This window comes from Equus quagga, chromosome 6 (assembly GCF_021613505.1).
Source record: "Equus quagga isolate Etosha38 chromosome 6, UCLA_HA_Equagga_1.0, whole genome shotgun sequence".
Classification (NCBI taxonomy): domain Eukaryota; kingdom Metazoa; phylum Chordata; class Mammalia; order Perissodactyla; family Equidae; genus Equus; species Equus quagga.
This window is the reverse complement of record NC_060272.1, coordinates 67614684-67630759: the sequence shown is the minus strand read 5'-3', so window position 1 is coordinate 67630759 and position 16076 is coordinate 67614684. Positions and strand designations below refer to the sequence as shown.

Genomic DNA, 16076 nt, shown 5'->3' with positions numbered 1-16076 from the left:
TCTGGAGGCTGGAAGTCCGAAATCAAGGTGCCTACAGAGTCGGGTTCTGTGTCTGGTGAGAGCCTGCTTCCTATTCCTGGAGGGCTGTATTCCTGCTGTGTCCTCACGTGGCAGAGAGAGGAAGCAAGCTGACTCTTACAAGGACACCAACCCCATCCAGGAGGGCTCCATCCTCATGACCTCATCTAATCCTAATTACCTTGAAAAGACCTCACCATCACATTAGGAGATCTGGTTTCAATATTTGAATTTTAGGGGCTCAGAAACATTCAGTCTGTAACAATTATGCATTTCTGCTTGAGTACCAATGTCTAAGAATAGCAGTGATACTTTCCTTCTGCCTTCTGATCAGTGACCACACGCCTCTGGCAGATTCCTTCTTCAGTGCAATATGACGTACAGTGTCATGCTTACCCAGCCCAGAGACGGAGCTCATTATAATCTTTGCTGATAGAATATTGCTGAAGCACCTGTTAGCCCCGTCTTACCTACTAACTAAGTTGTATCATTATTTGCAAACAAGGATGTTTATTTACCCATTAGTTTTTCCTTCCGCCTCTTCTCATTTCCCTATTCACATTCAAGTCACTGAAAATTTAAGTTAATTTATATGAATTTCACTGTACTCCTTGCCCACAATTCGTTGTGGCCTTGATGTCTTACATGGTTTACGCAGTTTATTGTTAATATGTATTTGCCTCTCAGTGTGAGCCATCTAATGCCCTATCTTTTACGCATGCCCAGGTCCACAACTTTACTTACTCATCCTCACCTCTTTTGTAGATTACCCCTCCCTGATAAGGTCCCACAATATGTCCCCTTCCTCGCCACGGCTAGCAGTTGCCCTCCCACTTCCCTCGTGTTCTCCTTCCTGCTGCTGGTTCCCCTTCTCCCTGCACATACATGTATCCCTATTCTCTCCCTTCTCCAATCTGTCCTTTATTTTGTCACCCAATGTCTTGCTTTAAAACAAATTTGATTATATGAATAGCTCTTCTGTAAAATTGTTACCAATAAGACAAAATCCAGACAGCCTAGCTTGGCATAAAACTTCCTTCATTATCTGGTTCCATATACCTCCCACCATCTCATCTCCCTAATATATTATATTCTCCACCCGTACTCAGTTCTTCCCACTCCTTGATAGCACACCCTGATGGTCCCCTGCCCCTTTCCTCTCTCTTTATCTTAGCCATGGTCAACCCTAATGTCCCATCTCTGGTGAAGTCTTTTTCTGAGTTGCCCAGAGTTTCCTGCTCTGTCCTCTGTGCTCCCTCACACTTTGTTTATACATCTTTCACAGCTGTTATTGTCATAGTGTATTATAACCATCTGTTTATACATCTGCCCCATAGACCAGACCCTGAATTTCTTGAATATAAGGCTATGTCTTGTTCATTTTTAGTTTTCTTAGTACCCATTACAGTGCCTGGTACTTAAACTTTACTATGCAAATAAATAAATATCAGGGAATTATGTAATGTATTTTAGAAAAATTTCCATTTGAATGATTTAAATAGAAGAAAAACTCTGATTCTTAAAAAGCTCAGCTCCATTTATTCAGAAAATTCATTTATATGAATCTGTTCATGCTCCCATAATGCTGGAGAAAATAAAAGTTATATTTTTCTTATAGTTCACATTTATCATCATCAGAATGGATAATGATCAAATTCTCACAGAGCATTACTAAGATAAACACCACTTATGCTGTAACAGATAAATGTTGATTTTAGTGGGAGAGCACATAAAGAAAAAGCTTTCATGTATGCTTTTCATGCCCTGAAGAATCCAATTTATTTGAAGACTTCAGTGTCTGGTGATTTTTTTAAGTTTTTCTATGTATTCCTAGAGAAGACCACAGTGAGATTTGAATTTCAGGTACTATGCCATCAGTGTTGATCATGTTACACAAATAAATGTCCTTAATGCATTTCACAAGGTAAAGTTAATTTAACCTGCATCTTGATATTTGAAAAGATTGGTATTCTTTCATGGTGTAGATGGTATACATAAAAACTACAGTGGTTTTTTGTTTTCGTTTTCTCCAGTTGCTTTAGGGAAAAAAAAGGACAACAAGTAAAAACTGTTAGGGTCATAAAATCAGTTTATTTCTATATCAGATTTATGCTAAAGTAATATAAACCACATATTAGACATTGTGCATCAAGCACAGGTTTCCCTTGAACCCAGTTGTTAATACCGTGCTTACATACACGTAACACAAGTTGTCTTTGCATCCAGTTTTTTACGAACTTACTATTCAGATGGTGTTCATTAAATATTTAAAACTTATTATCATTTTGCATATCATCTCTTCATTGTGTTTAGTGGTAAGTATAAAAATAATGTATTTTGCGAAATTACAAAATGGAACTATGAATCTCTTTATAAAAATCAGGTATTATAATTGCCAGTGTAGTCAAAAAGTAAAGGAGAAGATACTATATGATTTTTAGCCACTATTTGCAATAACGTGTTTTTTAATTTGGATATTTCGTTAATAATATTCAGAAAAGTTTGTTGAACAGCATAGACATAGATATGGCTTTACGCATTTGTTTACTAATGCAGTTGTGAACTACTGTTGGTACTATAACCCATTTCTCTTAACTAACTTGTGGTAAGATAAGATTGAAAATCTTATAAGTATAAATTGTCGAACAAGCTGTTCAAGAAAAGTGTCTGTCTTCTCTTCCTAGACACTTATCTAAATAAAATTAAGTGAAGAATAGAATTAAGTAATAAAATATTGGATTTAAATAAAGAAGTTGTGTAATTTAGTTTATAGTTGTTATAAATTAATAGTTTTATTCAACTGATTTTTAAAGTGGTTTAATATGCTACATTTTTATTCCTGGCAGGAACTAATTCCAGAGTTCTATTACCTACCAGAGATGTTTGTCAACAGTAATGGATATCATCTTGGAGTCAGAGAAGATGAAGTGGTGGTAAATGATGTTGATCTCCCGCCTTGGGCAAAAAAACCTGAAGACTTTGTGCGGATCAACAGGATGGTAAGAGAGATTTTGTTTTTCCTTGAGCAGTCACCAGGAAGTAAAAATATTCTGTAGTTTTCTTTTGTTTCTAACTATTAACAAATTGTCATTTAACAGTTATAAGGTCAAAAATTTAAGGAAAAAAAAAGAAAGTATTTTAACTGTTGTCTTTTGACAGCATTCTTTATTGTAGAGTGGAATTTCCTTTCATGAGGACTAATAAAGGAATGGTAATTCAGCTGCATTTACTCCCTTAGGAGAAAACGATCAGATGAGCGCCTGTTGACTAACATAACCTATTATATAAATGCTCGAAATGAATGCTCATTCCTTATTTTTGTCTACTGACTAAATCTGCACTCTTTCTTCACTCATAAAATATTTAAAACAAAATAATTTACATTTAGAACATATTTGCAAAGCTGTGAACCATACCTTAAAATGTCACATACTTGACTTTAAGAGAACGCCCATCTAGTAATCATTCTTCAATGAAAAATGTCATTACTTTTTAAATCTATATGACAGATGTCTCTGTGCAAATAAAAAATGTGTAAAAAGAATGTTTGCATGTGGGAATTTTTATAGATTTTCATGTGTTTTTATCCATATTTAAGGAGATTTTAATCTCAAACTAGTTATAGTATATGGACATGAATGAACCACTGTACCAAACAACCTCTCGAGTGTACTCTTGTTCTTGGTCCATTGAGAAACTATGTCAATAAAGCCTATTCGCCAAAATATATTTTTTTAACTCTGTTACACTCACTCCCATTTTTTTCCAACTGTCTCACGAATATGTTTTGTTTTGTTTTTATAGCTTATTTATTTGAATCAGAATCCAAATAAGGTCCACATTTTGCAGTAGAGTTCACGTATCCCTTAGTCCCTTTTTTTGGTAAGAGTTATATAAGTCATATATATCACACAAATATAATTCACATACCATTTAAAGTTAAAAAAATTCGGTGGGTTTTAGTCTATTCACAGACCTGTGCAACCATCACCAGCATCAATTATGAACATCTTTTATCCCCCCATAAAGAGACCCAATACCCTTTCGCATCTCCCCCATTCTCCCTGTTTCCCACAGTCAGCCCAAGGCAGCCATGAGTATACTTTCTTTCTCTATAGATTTGCCTTTTCTGGACATTTCACAACAACAGGATCATGCAGTCTGTGGTTTCTCCCTCAACCCCCTGATTTTGTGTCTTTTTTTTTTTTTAACTTCACTGTCAGTCACATGCTTTCTGCTGTTTTGGAGCTATATTTCCTGTCTCTAAGAAATATTTTATTTTAATATGCTTTATTTTAGAAAGCTGTTGCTGATGTAATAGACCTATGTTTGAAAGCACTATAGACAATCTGCAATCTAGTCTTCCCCTTTGGGGGAATATAATGTGTTACATGTATTTTATATGTGATTTCTCTCACTTCTCAATCCGTAAATTGGCTCTTTCAAATATATGGAGATCTTTCGTACTATTTCCTTGAACAACAGATTATTTCTTCAACAATATTTCTTCAATTTATATTTTTAATGTGAAGGATTTATAGTTCAATAATGCTTCTAAACTTCTAAAAAATCTCTACTTATTTTTAGAATTGTTAGTCTATTACCACACTATCCTACATACTTGAACACTGGCTACAATATCAGTGTAAGGACACCAGATCTACAAATTCAACCCTAGAGACCCACTCCATATCCGTGTCTCTCAGTCACGTCATTCCATTTTATATTTCTAGAGCCCAGAACTGTACGTGGCATAGAGTGGTTGGTCAGTAAATATTTGCTGAATGAATGAATCATGTGGGGATAGTGATCTCAATGATTTCAGCATGTCATCGAGTTAGGTTCAAACTAGTCATAATAAATGAATCCTTAATTTGGCAAGCAAGTAGCCAAAAATTATTGGACTAGAGTTTCTTTTGCTCACGCTGTCAAACTCAACTGATTGAACAGAAGATTTCATGTAGGTGGTAATAATTACTAAGTGCCAGTTTGTATATTGGAAAGAGAATAACTTGGAGTTTAAAAATTTCCTGCTCTTGAATCTGGGTCTGCCATTTACTAGCTTCGTTGCCCTGGGTAAATTATGGAACATCTCTGGCCCTCATATTTCTCATCTGTAAAATGGGGAAACTTTATGAATGTGTAAAAAAATCATTATTATCATAAAATTCCTTTCTTTTCAGTGTAGAATTTAATGATTTTTTACTAAATTTGCAGAGTTGTGTGACCATCACCACAATCTAGTTTGAGAACATTTCCATCACCCCAGAAAGATCCCATGCCCATTTGCAGTCACTCCCTGTGCCCAACTCCAGCCACTGGCAATCATTAATCTACTTTCTATCTCCATAGCTTTGCCTTTTCTGGACATTTTGTATAAATAGAACCATACAGTATGTGTTCTTTTGTGCTTGACTTCTTTCACTTAGCATAGTTTTTGAGGTTCATCCATGTTGTAGCATATATTAGTATTTTGTTTCTGTTTTTCCATAATGGTATTTCACTGTATGGATATACCACATTTTGTTTATACATTCATCATTGGATGAACATTTGGGTTGTTTCCACTTTGGCTATTATGACTAATGCTGCTATGAACATTCACATATAAGTCTCTCTGTGCACATACATTTTCATTGCTTTGGGATATATACCTACAAGTAAAATTTTTTGAGTGATATAGTAAATTTATGTTTAATTGTTTAAGAAACTGATTGTTTTTGCCAAGTGACTGTACCATCTTACACTCTTTTTTGGCAATGTGTGATGGTTCCAGTTCCTCCATGTCTTCACCAATACTTGTTATTGCCTGTTTTTTTTCTCATTGTAGCCGTTCTAGTGTATGGGATGTGTAGTAATATCTTGTTATAGTTTTAATGTGCATTTCCCTAATGACTAATGATATTGAGCATCTCTTCATGTGCTTACTGGATGCTAAAACATTTTTAGATATATTTTAATAAAACATTAACCAGTGATTCATTGTAAATACAACCTTTGTGTTCCTCATTAATGACAGAAGGGTACATGCCCCCAGACTTTGTAATTTTATTAAGGATATGCCTAATTGATAAAGAAAAGACAGTCATACTTCTAAAGACAAATCCCTAAGGCAGCATCATACGCAGAATTTTTTGAATGTTGGAAAGGTAATTATTATGGATAAGAAACTATCAGGTAATTAATACTGATATAAACTGAACAAGCACACCATATATTCCTGACTAAATCTGCAGAAAAATCATAATGCTTCATTCATCAAGTGTGATGGGTGGTAATACAATCCAACTATATCAACTTTCCAGATAAACGAAATTTCTAGATTTTTATAGCCAAATGCACACTTGTATGAAACATTGTTATGGTTATTTTTCTAAAATTTATTACTCCTTGGTTCCTGACCCTCTTATACAAAAGATGAAATAACTGCTCTTTATTATCATGAGTGCCCGTTATTATTCTATGAAGTGATATAATTCTATATCTATTATTTTTCTGTTTTCTTCTTTAGATTGTCAGCTATCACCACTCTTCCCTTTAATAGCCATACTGATTAGAATTTGTTGCTTGTTAACTCCCTATTCTACAAAACCAGATAAACAAATTTATCAAGGCCTTATGATAAATAAGTCAGTCAAAGAAATTTTCTTTAGAGAAATTGAAAAAAAATTGGCTGCTTTTTACATAGATTCATTAAAGAAAAGAGAGAGAGCAAGAGAGTCAGTCAAGTGCTAACTGAGCCCCTAAAGGAAATGTGAACTTTGTAGCTTGGGTAGAGAGTGACTTTATCTTCCACCTCAGGTTTTATTGGCCATTGTCTAATCGATTGCAGATTTGGGAGTTGTATACTGAAACATGAAGTGACAAGATTGTGCCCTTAGTGAGTGGACTGTTACTATAGACAGGCCCCATTTTATACTTCTCCTTACATACACACTGCTATATGACTGGCCTAGGACACTCTTCTTACTTCCCTGGTGGAGTTGCTTACATTTTTTTTCTCTACTTTCCTCATCCCAAGACTTACTGCTAACAACAGCTGCAAATCAAGATGGAAACTCTAATCTTAGTCACCTTCCCCCACACCCCAGTGATGGTGCTGCGTCGTCCCAAGGTGAAGCTTCACCGAGATAAAATAATGACAGTGATAGTGCCTATAGCCTATCCAATTTATTGAGTCGTATTCTTTGTCGGATATTCTGCTAGAGCTTCAGGTGCGTTATTCTTGTAATCCTCAAAAGAGCTTCTGAGATAAGAATTTTCCCGAAACCCAGTGAGGTAAATTACCTTGCCAAGTATGACCAGTTTATCAAGGTGGCAGTGTTCTTGTCCACAGTCTCCAGGACAGAGTAAGTGGTGGCTTGAGGAGCTGTGGAAAGAAAGAAGGAAAAGGAGAAGGTAAGGAAACATGTCTTCTAACCAAAAGCCAGTACCTTGGGGTCAGCAGAGGAAAAGAAAGAGATGAGTGGGAATTGACGGCAAACCAGCAGCATGTTCCAGCCTCAGGAGCTATTCAGACCTGACCTTCTGTGATCTTATTTCTACCTCTTTTATCCCCAAGCTCTCATCCTGTAAGGCTCCCTTTCCCAGCCCATAAAACTTCTGCTGAGAGGGGGCCGGCCTGGTGGCATAGTGGTTAAGTTCACATGCTCCACTTTGGCAGCCCAGAGTTTGCGAGTTCTGATCCTGGGCACAGACCTACGCACCACACATCAAGCCATGCTGCGGCAGCATCCCACATGCAAAACAGAGGAAGACTGCCACAGATGTTAGCTCCAGGACAATCTTCCTCAAGCAAAAAGAGCAAGATTGGCAACAGATGTTAGCTCAGGGCCAGTCTTCCTCACCAAAAAAAAAACTTTGCCTTAGAGCTAAGTTCCAGTTCCCACTGCCCAGCAGGTGTGAGAGGAAGGCTAGTCTTCAACTCTACAATTGGAGAGAATGGTATTAGTTTACATTCTAAACTTTAGAGTCACACACAGGACTTTAGGCCTGGAGCAAACCTTTATTTGAATAAGGCGACTGAGAACCAGAAAGGCAAAGTGGCTTACCCAAGGGCTTAATGTAGGTGCCTTTTCTTACTTACCAGGCCTCACATCACAGGTTGGAATTCTGAATAAAATGTCCCCCACACCCACATATAGTCTTTAAAACTTCACTTATATTTTGAATGAAATATGGCTTTATTGGTCAACTTAAGAACCAATAAAATAATACTGTTTCTACTCAATATATGTTCCAAACAACAAACTATAAAAGATCTTTGGAATATTATCTGTTTGTTATTTGCAAACTATCCGTATCTATGTATGGATGACCTCCAAGCACCAAATTTTGACTCAGATTTATAATTCAGTTTTAATCAGCAGCCCTCTGGCCTATCTCATTATTCATAAGATTTTTTTTAAAACCTTTTCCTTAGGAGTACCTGATTCTCACCAAGTAGTTTCATATTATTCAGGTTTTAAGAGAATTAGCAGATTATTCATTGAAAGATATAGGCTGAGAAATGATTATAATTCTGTAAAGACAATTTAAGCTCTGAAATAGATTTTCCCCGTTACTTTAAGAGAATAAAATACATGAATGCAAATTTTGAGTAATAAATTATTTTTTTATTTATAATTGCTCTGAGAACTTCTATTGCACATAAATAAAAGATGGGAAGTCATTTATTCCTGATACTAACATCACCAGTTCAAGAACTGACTTCTGTTGATATGCCTCTTACCTCTTGTATCTTGTCTTTCTAACAGCTGCAGCATTGCCAGCAAATTTTAACTAAGGCGAAAGACAGTGCTCTTTTGAAATAAATCTCACTATTTAGTATCCCTGTAAATGCATATCCATCAATCAGGTGTGTCCAATGTGCCAGGAACTGTAAGGATTGCATAGAATATGGTGAAGTAACTGTCCCTCAAAGATTTACTCTCACATATTCAAAAGGATGAAGTTTTATAATTGACTAAAATTTGACAGATACATGTGCATTTCTGAAAATGTCATAAAACATAGTATACTTTTATTATAAGTAATAAGTTCCAACTTGTGTTCGTGAAGAAATGAAGGAAGCAAGGCACTGAGGTTTTCTCTATTCTAAGCCAAATTCCTGTTGTCTTCTGGGCATTAATGAATCTGATGAGACTTGTGAGCTAAACCTTTTCTCCATAGACTGGAAGACTTTAGACAAAATTCTGCATATCTAGGACAATCAAACAGCCCCAGTCTTGGTTCTCTGCCACGCCAGGGTGCAGTGCCAGGTTAAACGGGTCATATTAGGCAGTGCCTTAGCTAGCTCACACTGGGTGGCTTGATAAGTGTTTCTTCTTTCCCTGGGAACTCCATAGAATAGAAAGGGAAAGCTGCCATGTGTATCAACAAGATTCTACATCCATGGCCGCCCTTCTTGGTTGCATCAGAATTAGAACTAAAGGACAGACAGAAACTGCTGCCTCTGGGAACAGTCTTAAGCATCAAAAGATACCCTATAAACATAGCTATGTGCATCTACAGCTGCTCTCCTCTCAGTGTCTCCTGTACTGCTTTTCTTCAGCTTGAAGTTTTCCTTCACAGCACCATGTTCATAGTTTCCTTCACTCCAACTTCTGGTCAGTTTTCCCATTATACTGATAGGAAATGATCATAGTGCTATCATGAGCGATAATGTCAGGCATCTGTGTTAAAGCTAGAAAATTTAATCAATTATCTGCATAGCTCCTTTTTTCCCTGAAGGAATATTTATTGGATGAATATTTCTCTAATATACAAAGCCTGAGTAGTAATAGAAAATATAGAAGTGTCTAAATTTTCCATGAAGTCCATGAATACAACCTCCAATTTTTATATTGTTTTGTAGCATTAAAAGTTTCTAACTTTATGCTGGCTGGGTAGCTCATATAGGATTTAGTTCTTATGAAATAGGTTTAGAGAAAATGTGCTCCAGTATATTTATAATTTGGACTGGGATTATCTTCAGTTATTTGAAGGAGTTCTTTGTAATGAGCCTAAAGTATAAAATGAAAATGTCATATATCCCAAAGAAATGACATTCACAGTGGTAAAAAGCCTTCATCTCTTTGTGTGGATTAGTATTCTGTATCCATGAGCCTTCCCTCCTTTTTCTTTCAAGCTGTCATTAAGAAATTCAAGGCAAAGAAGACAAAAATATTATAAAAAGGGATGATATCATTGATTATAAATTATCAGTTTTATTATCCCATGCCAGCAATTGAAAAGATATTTGGTATACTTGTAGAAGCCTTTACATGTCTACAACATAATTTCCTTTTCTTATTTTTAAAAATGAAACAATTCTTTGGTTTTTAATAATGTATTTCTTTTAGTCCATTACTGTTTTTTTAGTTATGGGCAATAATATATATATGATTGCTTAGAGTTGCTTATATTTTGTAGATACAGTGGTAGGGATTGTGTATCACTGAGGAACTGTGAAATTCAAAAATTGGTCTCGTTAGAAAACCTGGAAAAGTGATATAGACACTTTTAGGAGACATTTCGATAAATTCTAAATGCATTGAGTTCATACATCGAGAATTGGTTTAATTTATCCACACCAAGCTAGGCTGATTACGACCACTTACTCATGAAACATTAATAAAGCCCTGTGTTCGTTTCTAACCTGATTATAATCTGACCTCCTCACAAAGGACAGAAATAGAAAGTATCTCTGATAACATTACCCTAATGCTGGGTTCATCAATCATAATCGGCCCTTTTGTTTAATTTGTTTTAGAAAAAGGCCTTTCATGATGTGCACTGATAATCTCATCCAGCGCTCTGCCCAGCAGATTCCTGGTGCTGCTGGGCCATGAGCAGAACATTCTCAGTCTGCAGAGCAGAGCACAGTGCACTGAGGCAGAGAAAGCAGAGTTCAATGTAGTTTTGCTTTTATTATGTTACATCCCTTATGAGATTTTAACATTTTAAAGAAAAGTCTCTTTTTGGTAGGTAAAATTTTCATTTGGGGTATATTAAACATCTTGCTCAAAAAAGGATTTTAAGCAAACAGCATAAGAATTTTGGAATTCTTATACAGTAACTCAAAACAGTGGGATAGATATCTTGTGTTTGGGTGTCTGCTCTGCCGCCAACTAGCCAGGACACCTTGGACACATAAGGGACCTGTAACTCTTGGAGCTGCAGTGTCTTCCTTATCTCTGAAACTGTGGATTCATTCATTCCATAAATCTTTATTGAGAGCCAGCTCTCAGCAAGGCATTATGGAAGCACAATGAAGAATTGGACATAGATCCTACTCAAAAGAAAACTAGACTAGAGAAATTCCTTCATTATCCCAGTCATTAGAGCCCTCTTATACACTTCATACTGCTCTGGGCTCTGGAAACACAAGCGTGAGCAACACAGTGAGTGGCCTTCTGGAGCACACACTCTTGTTGGGAACACAGACAAATAAACATACAGTCACAGTAAAAGCTGGCAAGCACTAGAATCCTTTCATTCAACAGATGATTACTGAGTACTCCAGAAGCTGTTTCCTGTATTTGCAGTTTACCACTGAACAGATAAAGATCCCTGCCCTCACAGACCTTACTTTTGATCAAAGGGAGACAGACGATAAACAGTAAATAAATCAGTAAGCTACCTAGTTTGTTAGAAGGTGATCCATACTGTGGGAAAAAAAGTAATGCAAGGTAAGGGGATCAGGAATCCAGGAGAGGGTGGTCAGAATCCCCTTCTCGTGAAGGTGAGACCTGAACTAAGACCTGAAGGACATGAGAGAGTGAACCAAGTAGCTTTCTTGGGGAAAGAGCATTGCAGGCAGAGGGAACATATGGAGCAAAGGCTCTGTGGCTGTGAGAGATGGTGGTGGTTTGGACCAGGAGTAGCAGTGAAGGTAGTAAGAAATTAGTTGATTCTGGATGGGCCAACAGTCTCCCACTGCAGCTTCCTAGGAGTGACCATTTTCCCTCAGATTTCTCTAGTCTTACAGTGCCAGGTAAAGGCGGGGCAGGGGTGGTATGCAGAGTGATGATGGCAAGAGCAGTGGAGATAGATCCACTACATTTTAGTAATTTCTGCTAGGAATGGGATGGCTGTGGAGGATTTATTGCCTATTGTCAGCTTAGAGTTTCAGCAGAAATTCAAGCAGCAGGAAAAGCCCAAGTCAACATGTTTATCTTCCACTAGATTGTGGTCTTTTTGAGGACATAGAATGCGTATTCATCTATATATCCTCCACAGCTAGTGTCCTACATATGGTAGGGGGTCAGTAATTTGGAGCTGGAGAAAGATTAGATAGACTATGTTCACCTTGTTTATTTGCATTTCAGGGGGATGTGCTCCTGGAGATCAGAGATTTTCTCTTGTTTATCACTGTATCCCTGGGGCCTAGAACACTGCCTGGCACATAATAGATGCTCCACACTGAGTGAATGAATGAAGAATGAATGAATGAATGAATGGCTCTTCCCTCTGTTTGAAATCCTCTTCCCCCAGATGTCCTCACAGTTGTAGTCTTTAATTGTCGCAAACTCGAGGCAGCCTTCTCTGACCACCTTCTCTAAATTACAGTCCCTTCCCCATCCATACATACTCCTTAACTTTCTTCCTTGCCTTTCTCTTTTCCTTAGCACTTTCCACCTTCTGACATACCTCTATCTTACTAATTATTTCGGGTTTTGTAGGTCAATCTCCACTACAGAGTCAACTCTCTGGTAGGGATTTTGGTTTCTTTTATTCACTGCTGTAATCCTAGGATCTAGAAGAGTGTCTGGCATATAGCAGATCGTCAGTCAATATTTGTTGAATGAATAAATGAGCTTCTTTCCCACCCCTACCCTCACTTCCTCACATTTCTTTTCTTCCTCTTTCGACCAATACAACTTTCCCATTGCTTAATTAATCAATAAATAAATATTTATTAAACACTTTTTCCCATGCTAAGAGCTATGGGAAATGCAAAAGAAGCTTTAGATGTGGTTCCTATATTCAAAGCAGTTATATTCTAATTGAGGATACAGTATTGCAAGTTTGAAACAACAATTAAGTGCTAATTGCTAATAACCCCATTCCTTTGTATAGCACTTTATAATTGATATGTAAATTGATTTTCACAAGTAAATTTGCATACATTATCTTACTACATTAAACAGGAGGCTATTGATGATAAGTGTCATAGAAATTCATAGAAGAATTCATAGTGTATGGCTGGAGAACTCAGGAAACAAACATTGGACTTGAGTAAGAAGGATGGATATTACTTGAAAAAGAAGCAGGAGGATAAAATGCTTTCATCTTAAAGAGAAAGGAGTAACAAAGGCTCAAAGGTCATACCACTGTGGGTGCCTGGGGCTGTGAATTTTCTGTGCTCATGGAGCCAGGGATATGTATCAAAAGGTCTGAAGAAATAGTAGGGGAGGGTAGGATCAAGGTTTGAAACGCCTTAAGGGTCAGGTAAAGTTTACAGTGAATGTGTTATGCTAGGAGGAGCCTTGGAATATTTGAAATAGAGGATGACAATATGCACATGATGGTTTCAGAAGCCTATTCCACCAGAAGGATGCAGGATGGGTTGGATTAGAGAAAGAGGTCGAAGTCTAACGCAGTATCCCATAGTGGAGAGCACTGAGAGCTAAGACTTCGATGGCGCTAGTGGGAATGGAAAATATTATTATAAATTATACATCCACTAATCAATCAAGTAATAGAATAATTTAAGCCCCCCAAAATAACCATTTAAAACAACTGTGTTGTCTTTTATTTAAAATAATGGACTCTTTCACTGGGTAATAGATATAACTTCAGTTTAATCATAAAGAGAAGCTCTAGCAAAGATACTACATTCCATAGAGCTAGCAGTAAGATTTTCTGATTGTCCACTTAAATATATGCAACTCTATTTGCATATTTTTTCAATTATTTCAATTTTTCAATATCAGAATTTTTTCATTATCAGGAAAAGATTTTTGAGGCAGTGAGAGAAAGGGCTGGAAATATTCTTGCTCTAGTGTAGAAGAGGAGATAGAAATTCAGTATTCTTAAATAAAAGAATTCACGTGAAATGAACATTCCTCACAGTTAATTCCACTAGCCTAGTCTCCTTTTTTTGTAAGTTTCAGAGACACTTTATCCTAAACCCTCTAGAGAAAGAATTTTCTACCATCTAATACCCACGGGACAATATGGAAATTAGAATTAGGTAACTATTATCCATCTGAGAGATATCCTCTCTGGTTTAAATCTCACTCTTTATTTCCTTCCTCCCAGATCCCCAGGGTCCAGTTATGGATTGGGAATTGGTTTATCTAGGCTTAAAGCAATTGCTTCTGCTTTTAGATATGCAAGTAGAGGGTAAAGCAAGCTATTAAGACCATTATAACTCTAATAGCTTAGTAATCAAGTATTGCTTTACATTTTTCAGTTGTAAGTATTTGCAATAAAATCTTATTTCAAAGTCCAAAATGGGTTTGTGCATGAAAATATAGTTCTGAAAAGAACAAATAAGCAGATAATATGTATTTAGTAACAGATTAATACTACCATTTAAGTCTCGGTGTCAGGTTTCAGCTTTCGATAAGTCTTTATGCTTTAATTTTGTGATATCTAAAATTTGATTCTTAGATATGCATTTGATTTAGAACCAAATTTAGCCTTTAAATGTTCTAACTGCATTGTCTTTCTTGTGTGCACAGTAACTAGCAAGATAGCCAATCTGTAAGACTTTATCTGTTTAATCTACTACCTTATTGTTTCTTGGTCATTTAATTGTATAAACCCTCCCCCCAAAAAATACTGAGGCAAAATTATTTAAGGACAAGTAATTATTTATTGATTCACTCTGCTGCCTCTCTAACATATATAATAGAATAGGGTAACTATACACATAGAGATTTATTTAAATTTAATTAAAGATTATTATAAACAATTATGAACTAATAAGTTTTAAAACTGAAATGAAATGGATAATTAGTGAGGAAAATATAAAATGTCAAAATTGGCACTAGAAGAAATAGAGACTTACATGCCTTAAAGAAGTTTAAGTAGTAAAATCTTCCCATCCCCCAAAATATCCGAGCCCATATTATTTTACAGGTGAGTTCTACCAAATTTTCAAGAGATGAGGAATTCATTCTTATGCAAGTTGTTCCAGGAAACATGGAAAGCCATCCAGCTCATTTTGTGAGGCTAGTGTGATCTTGATTCCAAAAGTAGTTAAAGGGAGGAAAGGGAAAAAAGAAATAGGCCATTTCAGGTATGGATATAAATACAAAAATTCTAAATAAAATGTCTAACAACCCAACAGTGTATTAAAAATTAGTGCATTTGTGTGTGTGTGTGTGTGTGTGTGTACATGTATTTCGTCAAGACTAACCCTTTATGATCGGGGAAAAAGACAAGGATGTTCCATATCACTACTCTTGTTTTACATAATTCTCAAAGTTGAGAACAATTCTATTAAAAAATAAAGAAGTTATACATCTATCTAATAAGAGTTGCCAGAAATAAAATCAACTTGCAGAAATCGATAGCATTTTTCTACATCATCAATAACCAAGTGTAAAATTTAAATTTTAGAAAGGTAAAATTACATCAAAACTTATGAACTATCTGGAAGTTAACTTAATCAACAATACTCATGTCCTTTATGGAGAAAATTTTAAATTTTAATGCTAATAAAGTACATAGAAAATGATCTGTATATATAAACAGACATTCTGGTACCTTGGATGGGAAAACCTAATATCAGTTTTCTCAGATTCATCTATGAATTTATTGGAATCCCAACCAAAATTATTTTGATATATCTATACACTTATTGTAAAAGTTGTAGGGAAAAATAAAGGTCCACAAAGAGTTAACTCTGAAAAGGAAGAATAAATTCTACCAGATGTTAAGATATATAAGAATTAAAGATAATTAAGATAAATGAAGATAGCAATAGACATAAAAAGAGTGCAAAGAGCAGGAGACACACACATATCTAGATAAGTAGATGGTAGATTAGGTAGGAAGGGAGATAGATAGATAGAGAGATAGATAGATAGATAGATAGATAGATAGATAGATAGATAGATAGA

At 35.9% G+C, this 16076-nt stretch overlaps 1 protein-coding gene across 10 annotated transcripts in view; it reads left to right on the top strand.

Moving 5' to 3' along the window:
• The window catches only part of NBEA (neurobeachin), a 679748-nt gene that overhangs the window by 618112 nt on the left and 45560 nt on the right, over nt 1-16076 (top strand). For all 10 annotated transcript variants that reach the window (XM_046664612.1, XM_046664614.1, XM_046664615.1 and 7 more), the window contains one exon: nt 2865-3017. In XM_046664612.1, coding sequence (XP_046520568.1) covers nt 2865-3017 — 153 coding nt within the window. The remainder of the gene's footprint in view (nt 1-2864; nt 3018-16076) is intronic.